This window comes from Anarrhichthys ocellatus, unplaced genomic scaffold, assembly GCF_004355925.1.
Source record: "Anarrhichthys ocellatus isolate YVR2014 unplaced genomic scaffold, GSC_Weel_1.0 scaffold9, whole genome shotgun sequence".
Classification (NCBI taxonomy): Eukaryota; Metazoa; Chordata; class Actinopteri; order Perciformes; family Anarhichadidae; genus Anarrhichthys; species Anarrhichthys ocellatus.
The window spans coordinates 6124403-6136107 of record NW_022280039.1 but is presented as its reverse complement, the minus strand read 5'-3'; the positions used below and the strand labels follow the sequence as shown (position 1 = coordinate 6136107).

The 11705-nt window shown below is 42.1% G+C and overlaps 1 protein-coding gene across 1 annotated transcript in view; it reads left to right on the top strand.

Moving 5' to 3' along the window:
* The window catches only part of LOC116384741 (transmembrane protein 150A), a 10515-nt gene extending 747 nt beyond the window's left edge, over positions 1 to 9768 (top strand). Inside the window, exons 2-8 of the mRNA XM_031849682.1 lie at positions 2347 to 2631; positions 2813 to 2860; positions 2969 to 3055; positions 3346 to 3413; positions 5883 to 6010; positions 6096 to 6273; positions 6991 to 9768. Of these exons, the coding sequence (XP_031705542.1) occupies positions 2567 to 2631; positions 2813 to 2860; positions 2969 to 3055; positions 3346 to 3413; positions 5883 to 6010; positions 6096 to 6273; positions 6991 to 7292 (876 nt within the window). The 5' untranslated portion in view covers positions 2347 to 2566 and the 3' untranslated portion in view covers positions 7293 to 9768. The remainder of the gene's footprint in view (positions 1 to 2346; positions 2632 to 2812; positions 2861 to 2968; positions 3056 to 3345; positions 3414 to 5882; positions 6011 to 6095; positions 6274 to 6990) is intronic.
* The last annotated feature ends 1937 nt before the right edge of the window (positions 9769 to 11705 follow it).

The following is an 11705-nucleotide window of genomic DNA, read 5'->3' as shown; positions in this document are numbered from 1 at the left end:
GTGTGTGTGTGTGTGTGTGTGTGTGTGTGTGTGTGTGTGTGTGTGTGCGCGTGTGTGCGTGCATAGCTTTAACTGTGATGTTAAAATGTTTCTTTTGTGAATAATAACAATTAAAAGACAGTTCATGTGCCTCATCACCCGGCATATTGCAAGTGTGTGAAATAGAAACATAATTTCTTAATTGAATACCTAATTATGACATCAAGGCGAGTCCTATCTGGGTGTTGTCACCTGCATGGAGAACAATGCACAAGCCTACATTTTTATATTATTATAATATCTTAAAGTGACTATATGTAGAATTTGAAAATGTCTCAGATGTAGTATCAAATCAGCAATTCAAGCTGGCCGTACCTGTCTGCTGTGGGTCAATGGTGTCGTGTGATTTAGGCTTCAGTCTTTTATTGTTGCCTTTATGTCTTCTCCTGGCTGTGATTTGCAAGCCTCACGATCTTGTGTGAGCACTGTAAAACAACCTGGTCCTGTAGTGAGTATTCTGGCCTTTCATCAGAGCACCATACAGTCCTTCAAAAGCACTCTATTTCTCACTGCATACATTCAGAAGAGGAAACGATTACTATGTACACCAAACCATATGAAGAAACGGCTACACTTGAGTGATGAGTGCAGGAGAGAATCAGAGGACATGGATGTAACAAAGCTGTGTGTGCGAAAACATCCTTATCCAAATCTATTGTCAGTGTGTAGCAAGCTGTTGAACTGTGATGTGATGTTGAGAGCACATGTCTGTGTACTCACTATGGCTTAAGATCCGTTAGTTTAATGAAGTCCATGCAGATGGAGGAGCTTGTGTGGCAGATGGGGGTGGTCATTGGGGCAGGTGAGTCATTGTCTCTTAGATGGGGGACAATAATAGGCTTTCTGTCTGAATTCTGTCTGTACACTTAAGTCTAATCTTTAACCACACCAAACCCTTCTGTTAAAGGAGTCTAGTACTGTAAGCTACTGAGGTGTCTTTCCCTCAGGAGTGACCTGGTTGACGCGCTGGTTGTAAGCTCAAGTTATCTGAACGTTACAATTGATGTGCGTTGCGTTAGGTACATCATCCACAGACGAGGTTTGTTGAATGAGAGTCCGTTTATCTCCTTAACAAATAACAAAGGAAGTTGATGACATCACATGAGCGAGCTGATACAATGCCAGAAAGTGACTGAGAACCGTTACTGTTTGAAAACCAGATGTAGAATATCTTAACCGGTGGGGTGTCTAAAACTGTTGCAATAAGTGATGAGAAATGTAAAAAATTACCAAAACACAAATCACAACACCAGTAATTCAAAGGAGAGCAAAGTTCAAAGCTGTAGCAGGATAAAACGGTCTGAAGGTTTCCCACACCTGAACAATAAGCAAGGAGAATTTGTTAAAAAGTACTATAAAATCACTTTCAACACTGCTTTATTTGAGTTTCAGACTTCCCCTTTCATTTGGATCAGTTCAAGACTGGTTCATCCCGTTCACTGTATATTCCCTCTGAGTGAAGAACACACTTCTGTAAAGTGATACGTGTTGTTTCTCCACCACAGAGCTGACCGTGGCCGAGCCCTCATTGTCACAAGGTTACACTTTCCCCCGACGCTACCGTTCACAGCGTCACGTTGCTGTTCACTTCTCTCCAAGAGGTGCTTCTCTCTCTGTCTCACAGTGCTGCTGTGATTTTAGAGAAACGTCACCATGAAACAGGGCAGCAAAAAGAAATGCTTTTGTTCAGAGCATGTTTTCTAAATGATGTACATTAAGTGCCAAGTTTTGTTTTTAGCCATTTAGCATTCCAAGAGCAAGGCTTCCTCTTTATACAAACCATTTCCATTCATGTTTAAATATGATCAAATGAGAACATTATCCAGGAAAAGGCTGATATTGTAGTTTGTCTTTCCACTAAGTTGATTCTGCACCAGTTCAACAGTTTGCATTCTTTTATTAAACACATTTTGACGAGAGATTGACTGTGATGTGGAAATGCTTCTGTCATGTTCAGAGTACAACATTCAGACCACTGACTGGTTGTCAGCTGTAGTGTTTGCTGCGTCTCAAGTACAGAAGATGTGAGGCGGTCTGTCTCTGACCGTGTTCAGGATGCAGGCAAATCCGATTTTGTTTCTCAAATCAGATCTTAAAAAGACTGAGCAACCCATCTGCATGGGTTGCTGTGGTAACAACGTAGACCACAGTGGCTAAGGAGGCTAGTATACATCGAGAGGAGGAAGCAGCGGGAAGTCTTCATGACGATGTAACTTCTGGAGTATAATTGACATTACAGATGTATGATAATTGTTTTACTGAATGTATATTCTTCATATATTTGTACTTTGCCCTCTCTTCTGTCAGGTTGCTGCTGGCTGCAGGGCCCTGTGGAGCAGAAGAGCTGTGCCATTCCCCCTTTTTTTTCCTCTCATGTCCCCCCCCCCTCCCGGTGTGTTTCCCTGTGTGTTGGTGACCCCGCACCCCCACCCACCCCCCACCTGATCCCTCCTGTCGTGTTGCCACTCCAGCCCGAAGCCCCCCTCTCACCCCATGCTTGGGACAAAGCCAGCTCACTGCCAGCCCAATGACTGCCTGGATCGTCCTGCCTGTCAGCCTGTCTGCCTTCTCCATCACAGGAATATGGATAGTGTGAGTTACAAGCAACACTGTGTCTGTCACAATGAAACATACTGTGTTCACATTATCAGGTGTACAGATGTTTCTGAAGCCCAGTAGAACGGTTCACCTTGTCTCATTAGGGATCACAGCGCTGCGTTTGACCTTTTGCCACTTCTTGCTTTACATTGTGGTGTGTTCCTTTCCCCCTCAGGTACGCCATGGCTGTGATGAATCACCATGTTTGTCCTGTGGAGAACTGGTGAGGGATTCTCCTCTTGTTTTATTTATTTATTTTTAATGTGGGCACAGTCTGATGCCACAGCTACCAGTGTGGGAGTGAACTGAACGTCTTGTGTCCCTGCTCCAGGTCTTACAATGTCACATGCACAGAAGAGCTTCCCCGACCGGGCTTCCCCAAGACATGCTGCACCATCCAGGACATCCCCCTCATCAGGTCTGCGTCTACCTTTCCTCCTCTCTTTGTTAATGCAGTTTACAAAAGCAACTGTGTGTCAGCAAAAGCCCTGAGGCATGAATTAGCACCTTGTTATGTTGTGGCTCTTTGACATTAACATCACTTTGTCTATTGATATACTGTACATTTTGACTACATGGCTGTGTGTCTTGGAAGAAATACAGACGAATGGTAAAAGGACTGTGGCCTTGCATATAGTGATATATTTAGATAGATGTTCTTCTCCTAGCTTTTAATGCTGAGAGCTGTTTTGTCTCCATTTGCTACAGTAAATGTGGATCCTTCCCTCCTGAAAGCTGCCTGTTCAGCCTGATCGGCAACGTTGGAGCCTTCATGGGTAAGGCCTCGTTGTGACTGAATTTAAAACCATACGCACAGTTATTTCATTAGAAGACATGTTGTGTGTGCAAGAGTTCTTTCTTTAAAGGAATAGTACAGCATTTTAGCGGAGAGTCAGAGGAGAAGATTGAATCCACTCGCACGTCTGTATGCTAAATATGAAGTTACTGCCAGAATAAGGTTAGCTTAGCTTAGCTTAATGACTGGGTACAGCTTGCCAGGCTCTGTGTTTCCTATTGGTGCCTCAGAAGCTCCGAAAGTGCATAAGCCAACAGACCCGCATCATCTGCAGAGATGGGATGCAATTTTAAGGTACCCAAACCAGACGCACTCCTCCCGCTGGCTGCGCCTTTAAATCCTGTCCATGAAAATCACAAACAGGATTAGGGACGAGGGACGACCCTGGTGGAGGCCAACACCCACTGAAAAGATGTTTGACTCTCTCTTTCGTTATACAAGGACTGGATGGCTTGGAGCAATGACTCCGGTACCCCAAATTCCAGCAGAAACCCCTGCCGGACTCCTTCCACACTCGGGTTTTTGCTTCGGCAAGTGCCGCAGCTGCAGTCCTTCTGTGCCAACCTTACCTGCTCTTCTATTTCTGGAGACCCTCGGGCGAGTGAAGTCCAAAAGGCCTCCTTCTTCAGCTTGACGGCCTCCTTCACCGCTGGGGTCCACTATTGGGTTCATAGGTCGTCCCCACATGATGACGTTCTGACCACAACTCCTAGCAGCCGCTTTGAACATGGCCCACTCTGAATCCATGTCCCCAGCCTCCCCCCCAGGAGTTTCTCTGGAGGTGGTAGACCTCACGCGAAGGGGCCTGTCTCAGTCACACATGTTAATATGAAAGTTACAAGAACTTTTTGATTTCCTGACAGATGTTATTTTTATGAGCATGTTATCAATCTTTTCATCTAGTGAGAAAGAAAATAAGCATCTTTATTTTCAAAATGTGGAATTATTTCTGATCCCATGACCAAAAAGAATCCAAAAGAAATATGATGTACAAGGGGGTATTAGAAAGGAAATTAAATATTCTCAAATTGTTGTCCCATAATGTAGTAAAATGGCAAAGAATATTGTTAAATACCAGTTATTCAATATGCAATGTAAAATTGTCAATCTGCCACTAAGTGCACTAAATAAAACTGCTGCCGTCTGCTCTTTCACACCAAGCAGCGACTGAGTACAGCTGATGTGAAAGTGTTTGATGTCTGTCTCCGCTGTCCATTATGTGTGTTGTATTAATCAGTGGGGCCCACAGACAGCCGCCACTAACCTCCAAGAGATTTGGAGGGACTTGAAATAGCCTGTGCTCTCTAATCAATAATGAATGTGGCTTTCCTTCCACTTCCCCCCCTCTGTCCTCTCCTCTGCATGTGCCCTCCATGGCCTTCCTCTTTAGCTCCTCCTCCCCCCATCTTGTGTTTCCACCACTCAGCTCTGCCCCAATTTTCTAATTTCTGCTTTAAATGCTTCTCTCCCGCTGTTTTCACGATTCATTTATTTTTGACAACTTTTCTTCTCGTGTGTATTGAGAGTTATTGTTATTGTTTCATTGCATTTTTATTTATACATTCTGTTAATTTCTCCTTTCTCCCTCTCACTAGTGTGTGAGCTGCTTGGATGATTTAGTGTTTACTGCCTTGGTGGTAGTACTGTAACACACAGCAACCTGCAGGTTTATGGTTCTCAAAGAGTGAAACGAACAAAATGGGAAGAAATTGTGTCAAAAATCCCCCATCATGCAACCTGAGACGTCGATAGCTTTCAGAATACGTCCCCACTGAAAACAAATCAGCAGGATGATTGTCCACCAACAGATGACTTTTTCTATGGCCTGCTATACTCTGACTATGACCTTTTTATTACACACTAAGCTATGACTCTCATTTTGACATTTTACACAACATACTATACTACGACGTTTTCTATGATAAACGAGGACTTTTTATGACATGCTACACTATTTTCTGACATTTTTATGGCGTAGTATACTGTCTTTACTATGACATCTTTGCCAGGCATTATGTTTTCAGGTTGTTCAACCCTCCCATACTTACGTAAGTTAGGAACGCCTGGAGGGGAATTATTATAATGGAGCACAAACGTCCACTTTGACTCAAGGTTAAACTAAGATTTGTTCAAAGATCAAGATCACTGTGACCTCAACTCTGTCTCATTCTCGTAAATATCATATTTCAGAAACGCCAGATGGTATTTTTTTTTCACACTCTGCACAAATGTCCACTTGGACTCGAGGATAAACGGTCACGGTGACCTCGCAGAACACATGAATTCATATGCCAATTATGGCAATTTCACACACGTCTACGAGGATAAAAAGATGATGTGGCTGTAAACTGGCCTGGTTGGCGGAGGCATACGACCTCGAGGCGGTAATTCTCGTTTCTATATTTTGTGTGTCATGGATGCAGTGTAAAGCTTCCCTTTTGTCCTGCAGTGGTGATGGTGTGCTTTCTGCGCTACGCCCAGGTGATCGAACACAGCCACCGATGTTGGGTCAACACCAGCGCTCTGGTGTCCGGCTGCACCAATGCTTTGGGTCTGGTCATGGTGGGCAACTTCCAGGTAAATATGAATTATCTTAACTCAAATGTTGGTGACCTCAGACAAGTAGAAACCACTCCTCTGACCGTACTGCTCTGTTTGTCAGGTTGATCACGCCAAATCTCTGCACTATGTGGGTGCTGGGGTGGCATTTCCAGCAGGACTGCTGTTTGTGTGCCTGCAGTGTGTGCTCACCTACCGGGTGGCTGTGACAGCCCTTGACTACTGGATGGCCCATTTCCGAGTAGCTCTGACACTGGGAGCCATGGTGTCCCTCGTCCTCAGTATCCTTCACCTGCTAGCGCCCCCTTGTTGTGCAGATCTTATGTACTGTATGTTATATCTAAACACCATGTTGGATTTGAGGAGACATTTTGACATGAAAGACACAGTTTGTAACGACTCCCATTTAGGCCAAGCGGCACGAAGGTCTTGCACACTGGAATGACTTATTGGGTTGTTTTTTTTGTCATTTTCCCTTCAGTAGCCGTGTTACAATCCTGCACGGATTAAGACAACTCTGAGACAGGACAGCGAGGCCATGACAACATTTGTCTGGGCTTACTTTTATCTCCCTCTCCTGCCATCTTATTTAACAATCGCGATGCCTCTCTTCCCTGCCTTTGTCTCGGTGGTGTCCGGGGTGACAGCTTTTCCTCCACAAAACCTTCAGTCCTGTATGCTGTCTCCTCTTGTGTCTGGTGCCAGGGATGAGAACCATTCAGGTTCATGTGTAAGAGTCTGAAAAATAGTCTATCCTAGCATTCCCTCTTTGGCATCCCATTATTAAACCCTTCTGTTTTATGGAGCTATGCAAACCCAAATTCTATTTCACCCTAATAATATAATGTATTCACTCCTGCACATTGTCATATATATCATGTCATTACATCATGGATTGTTCTAGACAATAGGAAGTGTGAATAGGAAGAGGAGCTCTATTTGTTTTGCTCCTCCATCTACCCGATGTGTTTGTTCCCCTTAACTCGCCGTCCTCCCAGGTGGCATCTTCTTCATCCACGAGAGCTTTGTCCTGCAGCACGCTGCAGCCATCTGCGAGTGGGTCTTCACGGTGGACATCCTGGTTTTCTACGGCACCTTCACCTACGAGTTTGGCACCGTCACCAGCGAGACCCTGATGGTGGGCCTGCAGCAGAGTCACCACCATGGTTCGGGAGTTATCATGGGCTCCAGGTCCCAGGGCTCGACACTGGGTGGGGCGACTAAGGGCCTCAAGTCCCCCGGGGGAAGCAGCACATCCACACACCTCAACTGTACGCCAGAGAGCATAGCCATGTTGTAGCTCTGCAGTGCTGCTCAAAGGTTTGCAGAGGTGCTTCGTTGGCTGACACAGGAGGGCAAGACAACCGAGGAGGAGAGGAAGTCCTGCTATCTGTAACCGTTGAACCAACACCAGGTTATCCCATCTGTAATGCTGTACTATTTATTTTTTTTTTTTTTCTTTCCCCTAATGTTGGTGTGAGCCACTGCAGTCGAAAGGTTGAACGCGTGGAGCTAGCTTGAGCACTGGAACCATGAATGTTTTCCAAGATGGCGGTTGATTTGGGCAGTTCTTCACCGGAGTCGGTTGTTTCTTGAACATCGCTGGTGTGCCCACAATGTCTTCCTCCGCGGCCCAGACGCTCCTTCATGAACTACCCAACGCTCAGCGGGGCCCACCTGTTTTGGCCCTTTGCTTATCTCTGCACGGCACCTTTTTTTTTTTTTTTGAATGAGAGAATAACAATTTATGATTGAGTTTTGAATTTGCATAGTAAGTACAAAAATATTGAATGTTTGAGAAGGGAACAGTTAACAGTTGTGTTTTACAGGCTGTAAGCATAGGGCCTTTTAAAATCAATCAAGCATAAGTTATCCGTCAAGTGACAAAAATCATTCATTTCACTCGACAATTTAATTGGTTGCACAGATGATTTTGAATGCAAATTTTGATGGTATTTTTTAAAAATGATTTTACAAACTGTATACGTGTATCTTGAGCCACTATAATTCTTGAGATCATAATCCATGTCATTGGCATTAGAGTGCAGGATTACGACGAGGACCGTCTCAATCACTCATAACTCTCTGAAGTAGTCTCCCTTGATGTCATTCCGTTACTGTCCAACACGTTGCATGATCCGAGGATTTCTTTGTAACATTTACATTTCATGCTGTCTTTTTATTTCATTGACTGTGAAGTCCGGTGCAATAATTGCCATCAATCGTCTGATCATTTCCGCTCCGCTGGAGTGAATAATGCCTTTTTTCAGTGTGTTGGAGTTGAACGCGGGGCTTTTCTTTTTGTTTTTTTAAAGAAGTGACACTAAGACATTTTAAGTGACCTAAATATTATAGTAAAATAAGTAGATGTGGAGGTATAAATGTAATCCGACTACCACATTGACAAAATGACATAGTTCTTGCCCACACACCGACTTGATTCCAGGCTGGACCCTTGGAAGCCTTATTTGAGTTTTGACGATAGGTTTTCTGTTAGATATGAAGCGATGCTCCGCCTGCTCAACAGTTTATGTTCACAGGAGTTAACCGAGAGGTGAATATCATGCTTGTAGACCTCGTGCCATAAACGTAATGGCGTCACAAGAGTGTCCGTGCAGTGTTACAGACTTTACTAAACGGGTCGTAGACTGAAAGGAAAGTGTCGTGTATTAAGGTTGTGTATGATTTCCTGTTGCCAATTTCTCTTTAAGTGATATTTACAATTGTGAATTAGCTTATCGCCAGACTGCCACAAACTACCACTGCTCAAACTAAAGCTGACTCATTACACACAGTATTCTGCCCTCTGCGTAGTGTTGATACATGTTTAACTGTCTAACAACCGGATGCCAGCAATACACGTTTTTAAAAAAGGTCACATCACCTACCTCTTTTATCTTTTGTGGGTTTGATGTTCTGAAGGAAAAGCTAGAGTTTGAAAAGTGTTTTTAATATGACGCTAGCTCAGCAATCCAACGCTGGATCCACAAAGTCTCAGCAAGCTTTTGACAGGACAGCGGATCTGCTGTTACACGAGCTGTGCGTGATCATATGTCGGGTCAGTTTTCTTTACTCTTTGTGCATTTAACTTCCTATGCTTTCTGGGACTGCAGCAATCCTGTCTTTGTTCTGCAAATCTTGCCAAAAAAAAAGAAAGGACTGGAATCCACTGGAGGTTCAGATGGTGTTGTGTGCGTCCGCAGCAGGTGTATGAATTGATAAGAGTGCACAGTTTCAGCCTTATCCCTCGGACTGTGCCAGGGGGAACATGTTCAGATTTGTGTTTATTTTAATCTTGTGTTCAGCTGTAGCCTATTTCACCAAACTGTAACTAAGTCACACGGTGTGACTACAAACGGCAGCTTGTATGAGCCCTCGCATCAGGGTTGGATGTATTCTGTTCTATGATACCATCTTCCACAGGCCAAACTTTGAAGGTAGATTTTACAACTTTTTGTTCTTTGCCAGTAAGCTTTCATGTGGTATCTTTGTTGGTGGAAGGATCCTACAGTACAAAAAGCTGACCTGTACATGTCTTGAACTCTTTTAACATCACCACAGAAACAATGTCTATAAAAATGTATTCTACATATTTCCTCAATTTGAAAAATATGTCAAAGAATGGTATAGTCAGAGAAATCCCCCAAAAAACAAGTCCACACAGATTATTTTGTTTCCTTTTATAAATTCTGTAAATATGTACAATTTGTCTATCATTTAGGTATTTTCATTTGACAGAGATTTATATTCAAATATGAAATAAAAATGATAAATTATATGTTTTGCATGGATTGTCCTTGATTCACAGAAGATTGTCGTTGTATCCCTTTAAACAACAAAAGTATCTGTAAGTTGCTGCTTAAAGCCGAGAGCAAAATGACATCGTGCTCATACACAGTATACTCTCACACTCACACACACACACACACACACACACACACACACACACACACACAGACCGTGTGGAATAGTCTTTGGGTGGTTAATACCCCGATTGCTATCATTGTGGTCTCACCAGATTAGTTTATTATTATCGAGTAACATATTTCTGATATTGGACTTTATGCCAGTGATGGTGGCTTTGCAGCTTGTAGTTCTTCAGGTTTCCGTGCTGCAGGCCTCACTACCAGAATGTGTGACCCGCAATAAGTGTAAATATTTGATTAAGGATTTGGCTCTACAACTGAACCGAAGACTTAAATTCAACCGCCAGGACCGGCTCATTCTGTCAACATTTCTATGACATACTATGACTTTTTGCGACCTATTGATGGCATACTCTATGATCTTTTATGTCATACTACACTATGACTTTTTTTATGAAATTTATATTCTGACTTATTGAAGATGTTTTCATAACATACTATATAAGACGTAATTACTTTATTATGACATAGTATTAAGACTTGTGTGACATTGTAATGAAATACGATTGACTGACTTATTGCATACTATACTATGACTTTTTGAGTACATTTTCATGACATAGTATATTATGACTTCTTTATATTTGATGATTGTATGATTTTATGATTATACTATCACGTGACATTTTACAAGATATAATTATTTAATGCCTTGTTTGTGGTATACTGTACTATGACTTCGTTTTTACATTTTGATGACCTATGACGTGTTGTGACATTTCATGGCGTATTACACTATGACGTTTATATGACGTTTTTAATGACATACTTCAGTGCACTTAGACAATTTATCACATTTGATGACATACATAACTTTTCGTGAATTTTCATGATACAATTGAATGACTTTTCATGAAACATTTAATGACAAACTATACTGATACTTTCAAGACATACAATATTGTGACTATTTTATTACATTTATTTTGGCCAAACTATACTATGACTTTTTTTATGACATCTTTTATGACATTCATACAGTGGCGGGCCGTGCATTTTATACCTTCTGTGCTGTCCTACTACAGTTGCATTACCTCCTAATAACCTCATTATGACGCATCAATCCAGCAGACCTGCAGCGGATCCACGCATTCCACCACACAAGAGCACGAGCCATTCAAATATTATTCATAAAAACGACACGAAAGACTTTTTTACACATATGAAACTATGATTTGTTTTGACATGCTGACTTTTTCATGACTTTTTTCAACATATTATACTTTGACTGGTTTTGACATATATTAAGATTTTATTGTGACTTTTCTCGTCATGACTTTTCATGACTATGACTTGATGAGTATAGTATGTCAAAAAAGTAATAGAAAGTCATAGTATTGTCTGTCCAAAAAAGTCAGGAAAGGTTACAATATAATATGTCGAAAAAAGTCATTGTAGTCCCCGTTGCTTATCAAGAAAGGCAACCACGGTTGCTGATTGCTTGTTTAGACGTGTGCAATAAATAGCGAAATCCAGTTTCCAACATCGGCATTTTATTTCTCACAATTGCATCTTTTCCAACATAAACAGAGGTTGGTTATAATATCGCACAGTCAAAAACTGTTTGCTGCTGTATATTCAGCAACACCTGCATCAGTGACCCTCCTGATTATATTCATTTGTGGCTTAATTGACAGCGGCACTACGCCCCCAAGTGGTGGGAGGTTTTACGAAACAAAACAACAAAATGGCTCTTACAGTCATAGTATAGTATGCTAAAAAAAGTCATTAAAAAGTCATAGTATAGTATGTAAAATAAGTGATAGTATAGGATGTCAAAAAAGTCA